Below are 19,872 nucleotides of genomic sequence, written 5' to 3'. Positions count from 1 at the left end.
ATGATAGATTCGATTTTCTACGCCTCTGCAGAAGGTACAAGTGGAATCCTCGTTTGCTAAGCTTACATTCAGCTTGGATAGAGCTTCAAGTAAGCCTTTTAAACCAGTGTCGTACCTCGAGGCCAGCTAAAGCTTATAAAACTAAATATTTCGAAATCATGGAAAACGAAACAAAGTGAAACCAATTTCTTTTTTATTGGTTGTTGGCGCAGTTAGACAGTTTCAAGAAAAAGAATTCTATCTGCAAGATTACCAGCTCGGGACGATGAGATTGCGATATATTTGACTAGAATAAAATACGCTGCTCTGTATACAGTGCAATTTAGATCATTGTATATAAAATATTTTATTTGGCGTTTTTTTTTCTCAGCAAGATAATGCCAGGCAGTCTTCATCTTCACAAATATCGCACAGCTGCATAACTTTTCCTTCGTATGACTCAATGGCAAAACGATCTGTAAGAAAATACATCGTATAATAAGCATCTTTGTATATTAATACACAAAAAATCAGAGACCTCGATGGTAATAATCATAGACAACCACATAAGCTGGTCGGTGCATTGCAACTTTGTATTTACGATAGGATGTCACCTTGAAACAAACCTTGTCCGTTCCCAGATTGTCGTAGTATACCACTAAAGATGTGGCAGCGAATCTGATTTCAGTTTTCTGCAGAGATTGATAACATTAACTCACTTAATATCATCCTAGCGACATCTATTGTTTTTCACCTACCCGTATTGAATCAGATAAATCTTCCACTCCGTCCGTCTCTACAATCAGACCGCTAGGGAAAAATACCTCAACTAGAGCCATGTTAGAGCGATCATATGATTCTTTTGGAATATATTTGACGCAAATTTGCAGATGCTGCTCATGATAAGTCGTTGTGTTTAACATTTTAACGTCCAAGTTGAAACTAGGCTTCGTCTGTTGAATATTTTGATAATATTCGTAAGCCACCTGGAAGAAACCGTTTCCGATACCAGAAATTTCTACATCTAGGAAACGAATATGGTTCGGTAAATCTTGCTCCTGAATAGCCATAGATTTTTGTTTATCAATGTCAAAAGTATAGTGTTTATTTGGCGTATGCCTTAGTCTAACCCGATAATTATTTCTATGGCCTGAGGTTTTCGCTGCAAATTTCGCAAGAGCTTTCAATCCAACGAATGTATCCTGTGTTCCAGGAAATCCACCTAAGGCGAAACGATTACTGTTCAACCATCGCATAATAGGAAGTCCATCAGCATATTTCCCCATAGCAGTGTATGATAGTAATACGTATCCAGCAATTTCAACGTTAACCGGTGGCCGTTGCCAATATCGTTCAACACGTTCCTTGTCGAATATTGAGGTTTCTAGGAGTTTGTTTAGAAAATCCTCTCTTTGCGGTCGATCACCAAGCGACAGTGCATACGTTGCCAATGCTAGATCATATTGATCAGTTATGTCGGAAAATTTTCTCTCCAAGAATGTAGTAGATTTGTATACAACGTGTCGATGTTTTGCTGCAATGTCTTCGTTTTCCAGAAAAGCAATTAATACATAAGCTGTAAGTGCATAGTTCGTCGAGCGTAGCCCTCCTTGCATGTCAGCGTGTACAACACGACCAACTTCATTAAATCTGCCTTCTTCAGTTTGAATACTAGCCAACCAAAGGAATGCATTTTCAACTATCGATTTATCTACTTCGATGTATTTCGCAGCAATTTTCAAGGACTTTGCTACAAATGCTGTTAAGAAGGTACTACCTTTGGTATCTGAACCTCCCCAAACGCTGAAGGAACCATCCGATCGCTTGTATTTCAATTGATTTTGATAGCCACTCGACAAAAAGTTAATGGCTTTTGTCCGAATTTCATCAGAAGGGTTTCCACTTTCAGAAAGGTAGTCTAGAATAACGATATTGGGAACAAATTTGACCATATTTTGTTCACCACATCCGGTCGGCAAGCGTATCAATGACTCCAAATTAGAGATGGTAGTGCCAAACAAATCCGCTGAAAATGGAAATAGTCTCATTATTCAAATACATTAACGTGCGCATTTAGGCGGGTAGAACACTGTTTCATCTTTACGCAAAATTCAAATTGAACCATTTGTTCTTCCGTAACTACCGACAGGGAGATTACATTTTTATTACCATCGAGTGTAAATTTAATCCTGGCAGATTCTTTATCGATGTTCTTTGGAATACTGATAGCGATGTCAAAGCTTCTTTTCCCGTGGCGGTCTAGGTCGATAAATCTGGCCTCATTTTTTTCATAACGTCTGCTTTCCGGAGTTACTCGCAGCATATGTTCGGCAGCATCAGAAGTGAGTAAGTTAGTCGCTTCAACCTTAATTGCTATTTCACCAAGTTTCTTTGCTTTAATCATGAACGAAATTGGTTTGCCATTATTTGTTGGCACAAGTACGGCTTTGGTACGGCGAGTATCTAGAGAGAAAAGTTTTGGTTAATCAATTGATAAGGCAATTGCAAAACCTACTGTCGTTTGAAGACTTTTCGACGAATTCGATTTCGTCGTTCTTGTTGAATAGTGTCACATCTGTAGTAACCGTGTTTCCTAGAAAGTTAAAGATTGTCACCTGGATCAAGGTCACTTCATCACGCTTAATGGAGTATGGTAAATTGATAACAATGTAGAATGGCTGTTTCACCACGAAAGTCCGAGGTTGTTTAATGATCCCCAATCCGAGTGTGGGACTGAGGGCAAATCCTGAAACTGTCCACGAGGTTATGGTATCCGGAACGGTGTCGTTGAAACTAAACTTCTCGTGTTTTCCATTCATAGTATAGTTTTTCCAGAGCCAAGCTTCCGGAAATTCCGTCCTAATATGAACTGCTCTTTGAACATTTTTGACTAATAGAGAATGACCCCCAAATCGATTCATTTGACCCCTAGGATAAGCTGAAAAGATTTTTTAAAATAACGAATCATTGATTAAATTCAGTCACACGTACCAAAATCTAACTCGGCGGTAGTTTTTAAAAATAGTCCCATTGTCTGAAAACAGAAATGATTAAATTCAAGTTCTGTCTAAATCTTATCGGCTTACACACATTGAATGGATCGAATTCATTCGGTTCCGTGCTTCCATATAGAGCCAAATCAGTGAGCACATCTTTTTCGGCTAAATTATGTCCTGAACGGCCCAACAATAGCGCGCTCTGATCGATAGCCCCAAAAGCAATATAAGAATCTTTAGCAGCTTTGACGTCCACATAAAAATCCTGACCAGGTTGGTACTCTTCAGCATCCAAGGTGAATGAGAACTGCAAAGTATTCATTCATTATTAAAAACAATTACTGTGAAATCAGATTTACTAACATCATTGTTAAACGTCTCAAAAGTTAACTCTATGTCATCGTAAATTAGAAAAGTTGTCATGTAGGATACAATGACCCGTGCCTTGGGTGCCATTTGGGGAGTGAGTTTAAGCCTGAAATCAGTTCTTTTCTTATTTCGTACTAGTTGATATCCAGAGGTGATCACATTGCCTCTCGATACGACGGTGTACGAGAAGCTGCTTAACGCCTCTGTGCAGGTGATTTCGAAAACGGCCTCAGCGTTAGCACGAATTCTAAAAGTAGATAAATTGAAAATGATTTTTTTTTTTGAGAGCTGATAAAAATCATCGTAAGAAAATAAGGACGTAGTATACCCACTTTTGTTTCGGTTTCAGCGCAATTCGTAGGTACTGCAAACTTTTTGATTGAACACCGTAAATGGTATCAACTGGTTCGTAATCCTCCGTATGATATTTTACCTGAAAGCCACATATCAAAGTTATACATTAAATGAAATCAACTAACATAATGATTAAATTGATGGAATTTTTTTGCCATGATGAGGAAATGTCTAATTAAGGAAACCATTGTCAACCAGTTTTTCTTCTCTTAAATACAACACCTTTGGCTATACACTATACATGTATACATTGTTTACCTTGATAGATGTTATATCTGCATTGAGTGGTGGTGTTAATTCCAACGGAACTAGACCTTTGCGGATAGTGCCTTCCATCGGAAGTTCGCTCTCCAAGGATTCTCCTTCATAATTTATTAAAATTGCTACAACAGCCTCCTCGGGTGCTGGTTCGTCATTATGATCCGTTATTGATAAATCCACTTGATACGGCAAACCGGGTCTAAACCGTGGTCTAGACTTAATCAACGAAAATTTATATGGATATTGATATACGGGTATCACTTCCGTGATATTGACCGTGCGATCTACGGTGTAACATATTCTCTAACTTATCATCAAAATACAAATTCAATGAGACTAATTACTTGTAAATGTTTCCATTACTTCCACCCTGACAAAAACATCCTTGTGGTAGACATCTTCTCCTTCGATTTCCAGAGCATTGCCAAGATCAAAAGTGACGGTCGCTATCCCAGAAATGTGCTGGTCTTTTATCGTCATGTCGGGTTTTTCCATTTCTTTGTCAAAAAAGAGATCCACACGAACAGTCCCATCGACATGTTTACCGAATGTATAGGACGATTCTACTGACACGCTAACCTTTTTCTTTTCAATAAGTAAAACTCCAGACGGATATGCTTTAACAATGAACTTGGGCAGTACGTACTCTCGTACTTCAATTTGTTTCACTACTTGCTGAAAAGTTAAGTAACGTTAGACAAATATTTTTTTGTCAAATTAATACATACATAATCCCCAACCGTTGCCGTCAAGTTCCAGTTGCCCAAATTCGGCGAAGACGCCAGCTGTACGGCTGACTCAAAGACTCCAGTATATAGCCTGGCATACTTCCACTGCCTGATGGAATTTCCTACCGAGTCGGTAAGTCCAACATCTATAGTTTTGTAACTCGTCACTGGGCGCGTGTCGGCATCTATTGCAATAACCCGGAACCTTACAATATCTCCAGGTTTGTAGATCGGTTTATCGGTTTGGATGAATATTGATGAGATTTTCCCATCATACAGTAACTCAATGGTTTCACTAAACCCAAAACTAGCATCTAGGCTTTGTATCGATAAACTGTATAAACCCTCTGGAATAAGTCCCACCTACAAAGATAATTGCTGTTGTATGCATCAGCCGAATCTATTTCAGGAATGCAAAACTCACCTGGAAACTTACAGTTCGACCCGTTCTTCTCGAGAGTTTTATTTCATTCGTTGCATTCAGAACGTTAATCCCTTCGCTTGTGCCTTCCAAATCCAGTCTCAATCGGACGTTATTTGACAAGGTATTACTAAACGCTATACTGTATACATTGTTCGCCCGTATGAATTTCGGTCCAATAACTGACAGCCTGGAAGGTAAATAATTGAAATGTTACATTATTACGTGTTCCAGGCATGGTATTCCACTCTCACTATATTAAGCGGGACACTGATGCAGCAGACAATTATTTACCGCAAAGCTCGCATTATTTTTATATGAAATATCGGAACTGCCATAGAGAAAGAATCCGTCCAGAACTCAGAAGGAAAATACTGGTTACGGCATGGGGAAGGCAACCGAGAAGAAGCGTCAAACATAGCTCTGGTCATCGCAAGTTCCTACCTAGCGCCTCCACGTGGTCATACCCGGTATTGATTGAAAATGAGCAGCGAAGCTACGAGGTACGATGCCGAGATAAGTGAATCCGGTAGATAAAGTTTGGCCAAAAGACAATTTTTGGGCCAACCCTATATCATGGGCCCTATACCCCAAACACCACATGAAAAACCCGATTTAATCTACCTGGTGGTGAAAGGAACCTTTGTTATACGGTCTTACTTGGTATTTGAGATAGAAATCGATACGTTTTCGGAACATAATTCATGTATTGGTTGACGTTGCGTAATGCGTTGGTTTACATAAAATTTTTGAAAATTGAATAAGTTTACAAATTTTGAACAAAATAGGAACACTTTTAAATTTTGATAGATCCTATTTTCATGTAATTGCTGAGTAAGGATAAGTAAGTTGTTATTAATTTGAGTAAGTGCAAATAAAAGTAAGTTGTAAGAGGAAATCTTATTCTTTAACATATACATTGCCTAGTAAAGGTCTAGTTTATAGGTTTTTGAACTATGCATAATTTCCTGTAATGCCATTCTATTTGATTCACATCAATAGAGTTTACTTGAATAATTTTAATCAATTTTTATTAACCTTCGGTTACTCACGCTGTTGTATTTTGTACAACACGTGTAGGTTTTTCAACGCCATATTGTTATAAAGTTACAAATCGTTGTTTAACTAACGAATATTCTTCAATAAACTTATTCTGAGCAAAATGTCATAATTATTCAATGCATTAATAATTTAAATTGTTGGAAAAATAGATAAGCATAAACCGTCATCACAGAAACGAAACAATCAGCATGCGAGGTGTACCGCAATTGACCCCAAGTGGAATTTTCTTTCGTTTCTTCATATGGAAAAATGGTGTCTGTATGCAGCAAAACTATCAGCAAATGTAAAATGTTTAAAATGTATCCGTCTGCTGGTAGTCGAGTAATTCGTAATCAAAATTAAGGTATTTTTTATAATCAAAGTTCTACAGTTCCTAAACAAGCAAACATGGAGGTATACTCAGCAAAGTTGCGTATTTTTATCATTTGTACAATTTTGTAATACAAGAAAAAGTCATACAACAATTACAAAAAGAGCAAAAATATAAAAACTGAGTTTACAAATTCATATACAATAAATAAGATTTTTCTATCTTAGCTGCAGAGATGGAAGGTTACTGTCTCTAGCAAAATTTCTTGTAATAATATGCTCTATAACTTTGCAGAGCACATCAATGTGTTATATTGACACTGAAGAAAAATATTTTTTTTTATTTCACTTTTAGGGGGATTAATCAAAATTTAGATTCCACCAGACGATAGAGCTTTTAATTTCAAGAAACTATTCTAAAGGTTCGATAAACCTAAAACCAAGTTTTCCCAGTCAAACCTCTAGTGCGCACGTTTTCTTTGGTTTGGGATTATAGTGCGCGCGAGTAACTGTGTTGCAAAAGTTGGCGCGAGTGTTCGAGGGTTAATATCTTTTGACCGGTACAACCAATTCTTATGAAATTTTGCATATATATTCGTAGTGTCAAAACCTCTCGTTTGATATTAAAATAATTGAAATTAGGTAAATTATCTTGGTTAAAATCATTATAAATTATTGTTAATTTTGGTGTGGTGTATACGGTTGCTCATAACTTTCAAATTAAACGTCCAATCAAAAAACCATTCAATAGTGATCTATTAGCATATATTATCTTTCAAATGAGACTAATAGCGCATAAATCGGTTTGGCCATCTCTAAGAAACAGGCGATAATTATTTCCTTGTCAAAACAGGTTTATTAAGCATAACTTTTAAACTACTTGTTTGTTTTCAATTAAAATTTTTTGAATAATTTAGCTTTAATAAGGGCTTTCATTTGATACTAAGATCGTTGAAATCGGTCATGTAGTTCTAGAGAAACCCGTGTCACGTATTTTTCACATTTTTGCTTATAACTTTTAAACGAAACGTCGTGTCACGAAGCAACTCAATAGTGATCTACTAGACAATAATACCTTTCAAACAAAAGTAATAGCGTACGATTCGGTTCAGCCATCTTTGAGAAACAGGCGATAGAAAAAATCATTACATACATACACACACACACACACACACAGACATTGCTCAAATCGTCGAACCCTATCGATTGGTATATGTGACTTGGCCCTCCGGGCCTCGGATCAATTTCGTGTTTTTCGACCAATTTTTAAACCTTTGTTATAGTATAACAAAGGTAAAACTGTAAAATTGCTGGTGCACTCATCTCTCGAGTATTGCTGCCAAATTTGGAATCTTAATTTGCCTTTTTATTAAGACAATTGTATTTAATTCAAATATCACTAGGGCATAGTGATAGCCTGTTGATAATAATAATCTATACCTATAAAGAAGGATTTCTGTCTGTCTGTCTGTCCGTATGTTCCTTATAGAATCGAAAACTACTAAACCAATCGGCATGAACATATGCATGTAGACGTTTTTGGGGCCAGGAAAGGTTTTAGTGATGGTTAGAAACCCCTCCCCCCACTAAGAGGGGAGGCTTCCATACAAATGAAACACAAATTTCTGCATAACTCGACAACTAATCAAGCAAATAGAACAAAATTTGGCATGTGGGTGTTTTCGGTGACAAGAATTTATTCTATGGTAAATTGAGACCCCTCCCCTCTTTATAAGGGAAATTATAACTCCTCTCCTCTTTAAAAGGGGGGGCTTCCATACAAATTTCCTCATAACTCGAGAACTAATCAAGCAAATGGAACCAAATTTGGCATGTGAAGGTTTTCGAGGGCAAGAATATTTTCTATAGTAAATTAGGACCCCTCCTCACTTTAAGAGGGGGGGCTCCTGTACCAAAGAAACACAATTTTCCTCATAACTGAAGAACTAATCAAGCAAATGGAACAAAATTTGGCATGTGAAAGTTTTCGAGAGCAAGAAAATTTTCTATAGTAAATAAGGACCCCTCCCCACTTTAAGAGGAGGGGGGCTCCTATAGAAACGAAATACAAATTTCCTCATAACTCGAGAACTAATCAAGCAAATGGAACCAAATTTGACACGTTGGTGTTTTTGGAGACAAAAATTTTTTCTATGATGAACTGGGACCCCTCCTCACTTTAGGAGGGGGGGCTCCTATACAAATGAAATACAAATTTCCTCATAACTCGAGAGCTAATCAAGCAAATGAAACCAAATTTGGCATGTGAAAGTTTTCGAGGGCAAGAATATTTTCTATGGTGAATTGAGACCCCTCCCAACTTTAAGAGGGGGGCTCCTAAACAAACGAAATACAAATTTCCTCATAACTCGAGAACTAATCAAGCAAATGGAACTAAATTTGGCACGTGGGTGTTTTTGGAGACAAAAATTTTTTCTATGATGAATTAGGACCCCTACTCACTTTAGGAGGGGGGGCTCTTATACAAATGAAATTCAAATTTCCTCATAACTCGAGAACTAATCAAGCAAATAGAACCAAATTTGGCATGTGGAGGTTTCTGGAGGCAAAAATATTTTCTATGGTGAATTAGGACCCCTCCCAACTTTAAGAGGGGGTGCTTCTACACAAGTGAAATACAAATTTCCTCATAATTCGAAAACTAATCAAGCAAATGGAACCATATTTGGCATGTGGGTGTTTTTGGAGGCAACCATTTTTTCTATGATGAATTAGGACCCCTTACCTTTTTAAGAGGGGGGGCTCTCATACAAACGAAATACAAATTTCCTCATAACTCTAGAACTAATCAAGCAAATGGAACCAAATTTATCATGTGGGTGTTTTTGTAGGCAAGAATATTTTCTATGGTATATTTTCTATGAATTTCCCCACTTTAAGAGGGGGGGGGTGCTCCTATACAAATGAAAAACAAATTTCCTCACAACTCGAGAACTAATCAAGCAAATGGAACCAAATTTGACATGTAAGTGGTTTTGGACGCAAGATTTTTTTCTATGGTGAATTGAGACCCCTCTCTTCTTTAGAAAGCGAGTTATGGCCCATCTCCCCTTTAAGAGGGTGGGCTTCCATACAAATGAAATGCAAATTTCCTCTTAGCTCGAGAACTAATCAATCAAATGGAACCAAATTTGGCATGTGGGAGTTTTAGATGACAGAAATTTTTTCTATGGTGAATTACGACCCCTTCCCCTTTTAAGAGGGTAGCTCCCATACAAATGAAATTCAAATTTCCTTATAACTTGAGAACTAATCAAGCAAATAGAACCAAATTTGGCATGTGGGAGATTTTGGAGTCATGAATTTATTTTACGATAGTTAGAGACCTCTTACCCCTGTGGTAGGGGGATATGGACTCTCATACAAATAAAACAGAAATTTTTGCGAAACTCAAAAACTAATCGAACTCGAGAAATTCGAGACTCTTCCATGAAACATTAGTCAATACAAGACCACAAAAACTATCTATAGTAACACTAGATCATTCAGGACGAGACGGTCGCGAGTGTTGCCCGTGACCCGCCGTCGGAAGCGCCGCCCACTGGGGGGCTTGCAAAACTCGAGATTGTGACAAAGATCATCCGAGATTCATGATTTATGTACAACACAGGTTAATTTGTGCCAATACGAAGTTTGTCGGGTCAGCTAGTATAATAAATAAATAAATCATTTTGGAAGTGGTATTGATGATTTTAAGTTACTTTATATGGGAAATCTGCCTTTTAACACTTCTAAAACACGTAGCTCAAAAATTTGTCCGACGTATTTTTTAAATTGGCTCAAAGGTGTAGGATGGCAATACAATAATAAAATAGTCGAAACTAGATAATATATCTTAGTTTATATCATTATAAATTACACAGGTTTTGCAAAAATCAAAAAATTTTCAGACGCATGAGATATTTTAAGTGAATTAAACATTTTTTGGGGTGCTGAATCCAAAACTGATTTCCGTACAGATTTTTTGCAAAGCATGCTTTTTATATGGAAAAGTCACGAATTAGATGGAAAAATTATTATCACCGATTCGTAACAAAACCTAAATAAGATCTTTTTTTATTATTTTAGTAAATTTTTACTTAATAGATACAGGAAAAATACTACTGGACTGAAATTTTTATCTATACTATTTTATTTCACTTCAACACAGGGTTAATGTACTCAGTTATGCTCACTTACGCAAATTCAACTGCTGTGCATCACAGAAGGAAAATCTGTAAAAACCGTGTAAGGAGGATTTGTAAAGCTGAATGTAATCTCCAATTTCGCTGAATAGATTAGTGCATTTTTCCATTTATATTGAAGACGGTACTTAAACCTTGTTCTATAAATAGAATGTTTGTTTGAGCTAGGGATAAAGTTGCAATACTATTACCACGTAAATACATAAGTAATTGAGTACTTAATTCAGAGAGATTGTAGATTGCATTCAGCTCTACAAATGTTTCTTACATGAATTAAATTGAATTTGCTTATATAAGGGGCAATACAGTCTGAGCACAAGTGGGTGTTTTTCAGCGCACCAAATCTACTTTAAAATAGTATTCTCCATTGTTTCTCCATCGCATATGGTTTTCTTCCAAAACATGGAAATGTTTACATTAATCAATCGATGCCATCTTTCCCAGCTGTCTTGTTGTTCTTTAGCTGCATGATGGCCTCCTTAACATCGCCTGTCGTTGGGGCTGGTACCTCTTCCCTGTTTGTTGCACCGTCGAAATCGTTTTCCCTACCGCCATGGTTCTCCGCCTGGGCGCCATTTAGGTGTTCGTCGAAGTGCTGCTTCCACCTCCGATCGGTCACCTCACGATCGTCCGTCAGAATACTGCTAGTCTTATCCCGACACATTTCGGCTCGCGGCACAAAGCCTTTGCGAGATCCGTTCAGTTTCTGGTAGAACTTCCGCGTTTCCTGAGAACGATGCAGCCGCTCCAACTCTGCATATTCCTGCTCTTCCAGGTTGTGCTTTTTCTCCCGAAAGATTTGGTTTCGTTGGATCTTCTTCTGTTTGTGTTTTTCCACGTTCTGACGTGTGGCACTACGCAACTTGGCCGTTCTCCTCATCTATCACCCTCCTACATTCGCGTTCCGCTGATTACGGGTCACATACCCGATAGAGCTCTCCACTACACTGCTGATGGCTGTTTTGATAGTGTTCCAACAGTCCTCGAGAGGAACTTCATCCAGCTCGTCCTCTTCCGGCAGCGCAGCTTCGAGTGAATGCGCGAAGTCTCCGGCGACGTCTGGCTGCTTCAGCCGTTCACAACGGAGAGTCCTAGTATCTGACGTCAATAATGTCTGAGAAATGCCGACTGTCGATCAAAACGTGGTCAATCTGGGATTCTGTCTGATTTGATAACCTCCAGGTGTACTTGTGATAAATTCTGTGCTGTGCCCATTTCATTGGCCCGCTGGTGTGCGCTGAACCTTCCAATCACCGGTTTGTATTCCTCTTCCTGACCGACCTGAGCATTGCAATCCCCGATGACGATCCTGATATCATGTTTTAGGCGGCAGCGGTCGTATTCACTCTCCAACTGCGCGTAGAATTCATCCTTGTCGTCGTCGGTACTTCTGAGGTGAGGGCTGTGCACGTTGATGATGCTTATATTGAAGAATCGGCCCTTGATTCTCAACCTGCACATTCGAGGATTGATTGGCCACCACCCAATCACCCGTTTCCGCATCTCGCCCATCACTATGAAAGCTGTACCCAGCTCATGTATGTTGTCGCAGCTTTGGTAGGTGGTATGTCCATCTCTGAACGTACAAAGTGCACCCAGTACAAGACGCTTATTAGACCGGTTGTTCTCTACAGGCATAAAACATAAACAATGTTCGAGGAGGACCTGCGACTGCTCGGAGTTTTCGAACGACAAGTGCCAAGAACGATCTTCGGCGGCGTACAGGAGAACGGAGTATGAAGGCGGAGGATGAATCATGAGCTCGCACAGCTCTATCGCGAACCCAGTATCCAGAAGGTGGCTAAAGCTGTTCGGATACGATGGGCAGGGCATGTTGCAAGAATGCCGGACAACTACCCTGCAAAGATGGTGTTCGCCTCAAATCCGGTAGGAACAAGACGACCAGGTGGAGCGAGATCTGGCGGAGAGTACTCGCTGTCCGAGGAATCGGAGAGCGGTAGCCCTCAACAGAGTTACATGGACAAACTTTGTGTAACAGGCTTGGTACTATGATGGCAAGCCACCTAATTGATTGATCTCTAAACGTACGTACCGTTGAGCTATTCCAGCACACCTCCTGCAGCGCTACGACGTCGAACTTGCTGCTCTTCAATACGCCGGAGAGCACTCGAATGCTCCCTTGGAACTTGAGAGATCGGCAGTTCCACGTCCCGAGTTTCCAATCCATAGTCGTTTTTTGTTGCGTGGGTCTATTCCGATTGTTCCAGTAAGAATTTCCTTGTTCTTCGTTCCGTGCTTTAGTATTTTTCATGGTGACGGCTTACAAAGCCTGCTACACCAACATCCTGTTTTGCCGGAGAGCCAACAAAGCTCGCAAGAGCCCTCCTTCCCTGTCGGCATACGACCTTCGCTTCCACCGAGGTTGGTTACCCGATATCCACCAAAGTTGCTCGTATCCCGGCTGGCACCACTAGGAGCTAGGGATACGAGTTACTGAATAAGAGGCTATTAACCACTGTAGGGTCTATTTTATGCCTACAGGTGCACAAGACACCGAGGGTACTCATTATTCAGCCGTTTACCAACCCAACCGAAAGCTCAACGCAATCTAATCAACCGGGCCCAGAACCTTTTTTGGTGCGCATTAGAGTTTTGAGCGGGAAAACGTGGTTTTAAATTTATGAAACTTTTGGAAGAGTTTCTTAAAATTAAAAGTTCCACCGTTCAGCGAAATTCAAATTTTGATTAATCCCCGTAAAAGTGCAATAAAAAATTTATTTTTCTTCAATTTTGATATAACGCTTTGATGTGTTCCGTAAAGTTTTAAAGCATATAATTACAAGAAATTTTGCTGAAGACAGTAACCTTCTATCTCTTCAGCAAAGGTGGAAAACTCCTATTTCTCATATATGAAAAATCGTTGAAATCAGTTTTTCTATTTTAGCTGTTTTTATAGTTGTATGGCTTTTTCTTGTTTTACAACGTTGTACAAATAGTACAGATACACAATATTGCTGAATATAGTATACCTCTATCTTTGCTTGTTTAGAAACTGTAAAACTTTTAATATAAAAATTCCGAATTACTCGCAAAAAGCCATCATTTTACTCAAAAACTCTCCCCAGGGAATCAGAATAGTTTCATGCAGACTGAAATTTTTTATAAATCATGTTTGTGCTTCTAAACAAAAGTTAAACAAAATTTAAAGGCTGACCCTGTCGATTGGTATACATGACTTGGCCTTCCGGGCCTCGGATCAATTTCATGTTTTGCGACCACACACACCTGAACACACCTGAACACACCTGAACACACACACACACACACACGCGCGCGCACACACACACACACACATACACACACACACACACATATACACACACACATACACACACACACACACACATATACACACACACATACACACACACACACACACACACACACACACACACACACACACACACACACACACACACACACACACACACACACACACACACACACACACACACACACACACACACACACACACACACACACACACACACACACACACACACACACACACACACACACACACACACACACACACACACACACACACACACACACACACACACACACACACACACACACACACACACACACACACACACACACACACACACACACACACACACACACACACACACACACACACACACACACACACACACACACAGCAGAATCGTACCGAGTTCCACTCAGCAATCGCAACTGGGCAGCAGATCGGAGTGAACGCTATAAGATGGCTAGTAGTAAAGTAGCCGCATATTTTGCCAAAATAGCATTTAAGTAACATTTAAGCCGGCTTAAATGCTTATTGGCTTGTATTTAAATTGCATTCAAAATGCTTATTGGTTTCCTGGGTACAGTTTGGGTTCAGAGCGGGAAGAAACACCGAAGCGATCGCTCGAGTGCCACATAAAATGATGGTTCTGGAATACCTCTGTAAAATCCTGAAAAACTACTTTCAGGACCGGCTACTGGTTTACTACACAAACAGCGGGAGAAAGACAGTCCCGATTACAGCTTGCGTTCCCCAGGGTTCTATCTTGGGTCTAATAGACAATGTAAAATGTTTGCCAACACTAAAGATGCCCAAGTCGACGGAGGTTGTTGGCTTTGTTGACAACATCGTACTTGTTGTGGAAGGCGAGTCATGTGGAGCTTGAAATGTTGGCTTCGGAGGCGATAAGACTCGTGGAAATTGAGATGGTACCTATCAGCAACTGTAAAGCGGTGCAGCAGGCACACATTACAGTTGGAGAGTACAGTGTACTGCCGAAACGCGAAGTGAAGCACTTCGGAGTCATGGTCGACGTTAGACTAAATTTCAATAGCCACGTCGACTATATCTGCGAGAAGGCTGCGAAGGCGATCATTGCATTGTCCAAGATCATACCTAACAATTCTACCATAACCAGCAGTAAGAGACGGCTGTTAGCAAGTCTATCCATATCGATTCTCCGGTACGAAGGACCCTTTTGGATAGAAGCTGATGGAACGTTAAGGCTTATGGCAATGCGAGTGACTAGTGCCTACAGAACCATATCCTTGGAGGCAGTTAACGTTATATCCGGGATGACCCCTATCGGCAGTACAGTGGCTGAAAACAGCGAGTGTCACAAGAAAAAACTACAAGGTATACAGCCCTAAGGGTTGTACGAAAAGGTGACGTAGGACTGTGTCATATAATACTCATTACATTGATAACATGTTTTAATCGATGAAGTATAACTTTATGTCTGATCATTAGATCAAAGACTAATGCAAACTGCATTTATGGCCTATGCATATTTGAGTATCTGTGAGTATCATTGTTTGAGTGTTTATTTGTGAAAGAAGAGCGAAATATTCTGATTTAATTCTTCATTGAATCAATGGTGGTTTTGAAAAAAACCGTTTGAAATTGTTTGGTGGCCCTGAAAAGAACTATGTTTGAGCTGATAGCACTTCTTAAAAATTAGTACTATAATTACTGTTGCCAATATATAGATGGATGTCGCTATTCGGTCTTTTAGACTCTAGGATGATGGTTGCCCGCTAATACAGGAGTGATAGGAAATACCAAATCACTGTAAAGTGGAAATGGATTAGTTTTATCAAAATACTGACCGTCCGTCAGTCCGATCGTGCGATAAATGAGCAGACGGCGAACCTAGTGTGCTATTTTATAGTCACTGGCACTGCCGTTGCTACTTGTAAGCTAGTGTAGGTGTGGGAGAAACCAGATCGGCTGCTGCTGCTGCTCAAATAATTATCCGAATGGAACGTTAACCATTTAGAAAGTGTAGAAAAATCTTTCCATTCTCCAATTACTATAGGTCTTATAAGAACTGTTTAAGACCACAACGGCCTGCTGCTGAATTTACTGCCAGTCAGTCGTTCCGTTTCCGTTTGCCATCAGTGTTGGTTTACGATAATTGCGATCGAAGTTGCCGCCAAAATGCCATCGGGTATGCCTCGAATTGCCATTAATTGCCGCAAAAGTCCTTGGATTTGCATCCAATTGCCGGTGTTGCCGCCAAAATGCTATCGTTTTTACCTCCAATTGCTGTCGGTGTTGCCGCCAAATGCCGTTGGTTTCGCCACCAATAGCCATTGATGATAAATACTGACCGTCCGGTCCGTCAGTGCGATCGTGCGATAAATGAGCAGGCGGCGAACCAAGTGTACCATTTTATAGTCACTGGCACTGCCGCTGCTACTTGTAAGCTAGTGTAGGTGGTGGGGGAAACCATATTGGCTGCTGCTGCTTAAATGATTGTCCGACACTGATTGAGCAAGCTATCGAACAATTTCGCATGTCTGCGATGGGGATAATGCAAAATGTAACGTAAAGTGCATCGTGTGGGATTCACGTTGGCCATTACCCGCTGATTCCGCTTGTCTTCGGGGTCGGTGTTGCCGTCAATAGCCATCGATGTTGCCAATTGGATTGGAAAAGGGGTGTGGCTTACAAAGTGGTCTCAAAGGTTATCATTTGGATCCAAATCCTTTGGTGTATCTAATTGTCGTCCGTGCCTGTGAAGCTAGGCGATCACAAGGGAAATGTATGGGAAAATTCGACCTTAAAACTTTACACACATTTTCACTATTTAGCGTATAAAAAATTATTATTAATAAGTTACGATAAAATTGCTGGACATTTTATCTATCCAACGACATATTAACTGTTATGTTTCGTTCAGTAGTATAGTAGCTATTAGCGTTTGAAATATTTCATTCAAACGTTACACTTCTATTTTTCGTTTTTACAAAGTGCTACCCAGTCCCAGTATAGTAATCAAAGATGTAGTCCTACGTCAAAACGCGTCAGGGGAATACGTAAGAGAGCTCGAATTGCTTCAATGGCCAGATTGTTGCAAGAATGGGACAATGCGGAAAAGGGCATATGGACCCACAGATTGATATCGAATATCTCAACCTGGGGTGACAGAAAGCGTGGTGATCAAACGATATGATCGAGTATAAATTATCAAAGAGGTGGGATAGTTTTGACATTTGTATAAAATTATTTACGTACAGGACGTGTATTTACGTGTTATTTATGCTCATTTCAATAGTGATTTGACAAATTCCTCTTAAATTCTCTACATCAATAAATGCATAGCAAAATTTCTGACCTATTGATGCAAATATCTCTAAAATCCATTGAAAATGGTTGCGTTATATGCGTGCAAAACGAAACCACTTTTCGTTACATGTTCATTTCTCGAATTTCTAAAGTTGACCACTATAAGAAACAGAAACGTAGTTTTTCGTTAAAAATCCGCTTATAAAAGAATAAAATTAGTCATTATCAAGAGTCGAGTACGAAGAGAACGGGCAGCATAGTGGCTCGATGCGAGACCAAAACAAAACAAACTCACTCGTCATATGCTAACACCTGAGTCACCAGCTTTCTAGCGGTCAATTCAGTCGAGTTACTCGGCAAAATCATGTCGCATGTGATTTACAAAGGGTGTTGGATGGTTTCGTCTACGGTGGGTCTTCGTCTACCTTCTCGACATAGAGACAAGAAACCTGCATTACAACCAACTTTGATGCGAATTACACTCGAACTTACTTGGCAATTAATATTTATGCATTGTCTCTTTGTTATCCACGAAAAGATAATGCAAGAAAGCTACTATTTTTCACTGTTTTTCACAAACTAAGGTACGACGAAGGGAGTATTTGCTGATCGCTCAGAATAACTAGTTGAAATTTTGAGCTTTGATTCAAGTTTCTTCCACTTTGTTTGTGGAAGTTGGATAGCTCGTGTACACGACTCAACGAATACATGAAGTATTTTTTGTAAACGATGTCTGTCTGTCCATGAAAGGCGAAAGAAATCTTGCATAAGACGAAGTGCAGTTTCTGTACGACGAAGTCCCGCTGAAACATAAAAAAATGTAAGAAATGTAAGTTCCACAATTTTTTATCTGCCTTTATCTGCAACTTTAAGCAGCAAAAGGTAACAAGTATGTAACGGAAAATGCAGCAAATCGTGTTGCAGTAGAGACAACCGTAAAAGTTGCATTTGAGCCATTGAGGTCACTTATGAGCATTACGGTGGATTCAAAACCTATTTTTAACATTTCCACAAGCGACATGTCTAGAGCTAAAGAAAACAAGAATATAGCTTTGAGTTTCAAACCATTAGCAACTTAAGTAATGAAGCAATTTTCGATTAAAGTTATTCATTCTGCACAGACTGCCGGCATCTTACAGCTTCTTCGATGAAGTAGTCACATCTCGCTTCTTATTCATTCTTGATCAGGCATTTTATTTCTCGGGGAATCCCGCAGCATTCAGTTACTCGGCTGCAATCTACACGAACATTCATTTGAAACTTCGCTTATGCCAAAAATCACTATTACGTTTCACTTGACTTCAAACGATTCCATTTTTTAAAAAAAACTTTCATTATTATTTCCAAACACAGCGAAAATCCATTTTTTATCATCTAAGTTTTTGAACTGCTATCTTGTAGGCAATTGTGCAAAAGAGCAAAATATTCTGATTTTTCACGTTAGTCAAGAGCTACAAAGCGCATGTTTAACAGAAAATCCTTATCACCCAATTATTTATGTTCTGCTCTGGTTATTTCTCTTTTTATGTATAGCACTGCAACACTCATTACTATCACTATATAGATGATAACTAAGACGAACACTGATAGTATCCTATGATGCCAATAAATCTCAGAATAACGAAATCTGGTAGTTACGTTTTTCAAAAAACCTCAATTTTGTTGAAGAAAATTAAACACACATTATCACTTTTAGTCCATATTATGGTGTACCATTATGAAATAAACTCATTTTATTGCACGTCGCTGTTGCAAATGCCTAATTTGCATGGATACGACACCTGTCATGCTGGTCACAAATGTTTCGCTTTCTAACATTTAAGAACGGATCGATCATAAATCGCTGACGGAACGCATAAACTTCCCACACACTAACTCACTGCTGCGGGGACTCTCGGTGCTTCGGGGATTTCCCAGAGCACCCGGTTCATGTTTTCTTTTTCTAATGAGATAAAGAGACACAATCACTACTAACCCTTGGCTTTTGGCGAGCGTCGCGAGCAAACCGCAGCCGAGCAAAATTCGGAATAACCACATGCTCCTTCTGATTACGCTTATGCACTTTGCACCACTTTTAAGTCTGCCGAGCTATTCTCACGTCCGATCCGCACGACGATCACTACCGATATGATCCGCTGCAGGCGACCAGAAGCGAATATATATTTCGCGGTCTTATCAATTTAATGGCAATTTCTGCGAATAATACAACCGGGAATGATCACATTCTACGATTTGTAATTTCTTGTACTAAAATAATGTCATGTTCCTTGGAAGTATTACGATTGCCTGGTTTTATTTTAATTGGTAGTTAAAGAATTATGAAAAGATTACATGTGTACACTTAAATAAAAAGTTTCAGTTTTTATGATACTCACTATAGTCTTTCATTTAACTAAAACATAAAATATTTAAACATTATAAGGTACCCCGGGGCAAGTGGGCAAGTGGGGCCTAAAAATTGCATAGTTAGAGTTTATTCGACCGTGTAATCAACACCTATGATAATTTTAAAATTCTAGCGGCACAGAAACTCTTCAATGGTATCACTTCGAAGGTTTAATCACAAAGAAGGACTATCGATTCACATAAAATGAATCCAAATAGA

At 39.3% G+C, this 19,872-nt stretch overlaps 1 protein-coding gene across 1 annotated transcript; it reads right to left on the bottom strand.

Moving 5' to 3' along the window:
• Positions 1 to 330: 330 nt before the first annotated feature.
• Positions 331 to 19,362, bottom strand: LOC128741321 (thioester-containing protein 1 allele R1-like). Its single transcript, XM_053837053.1, has 14 exons — positions 19,243 to 19,362; positions 5,112 to 5,298; positions 4,688 to 5,050; positions 4,304 to 4,634; positions 3,957 to 4,243; positions 3,677 to 3,777; positions 3,339 to 3,591; positions 3,070 to 3,282; positions 2,971 to 3,013; positions 2,495 to 2,917; positions 2,149 to 2,442; positions 738 to 2,005; positions 518 to 671; positions 331 to 455 (listed from the first exon to the last, which is right to left on the bottom strand). Exons 1-14 carry the CDS (start codon positions 19,302 to 19,304, stop codon positions 367 to 369), a joined length of 4,068 nt encoding a protein of 1,355 aa, XP_053693028.1. The 5' UTR covers positions 19,305 to 19,362; the 3' UTR covers positions 331 to 366.
• Positions 19,363 to 19,872: the final 510 nt, after the last annotated feature.

Source organism: Sabethes cyaneus, chromosome 3 (assembly GCF_943734655.1).
Source record: "Sabethes cyaneus chromosome 3, idSabCyanKW18_F2, whole genome shotgun sequence".
In the NCBI taxonomy this organism is placed as follows: domain Eukaryota; kingdom Metazoa; phylum Arthropoda; class Insecta; order Diptera; family Culicidae; genus Sabethes; species Sabethes cyaneus.
The sequence above is the reverse complement of the archived record's forward strand: the minus strand, read 5'-3'. Positions and strand labels throughout refer to the sequence as shown.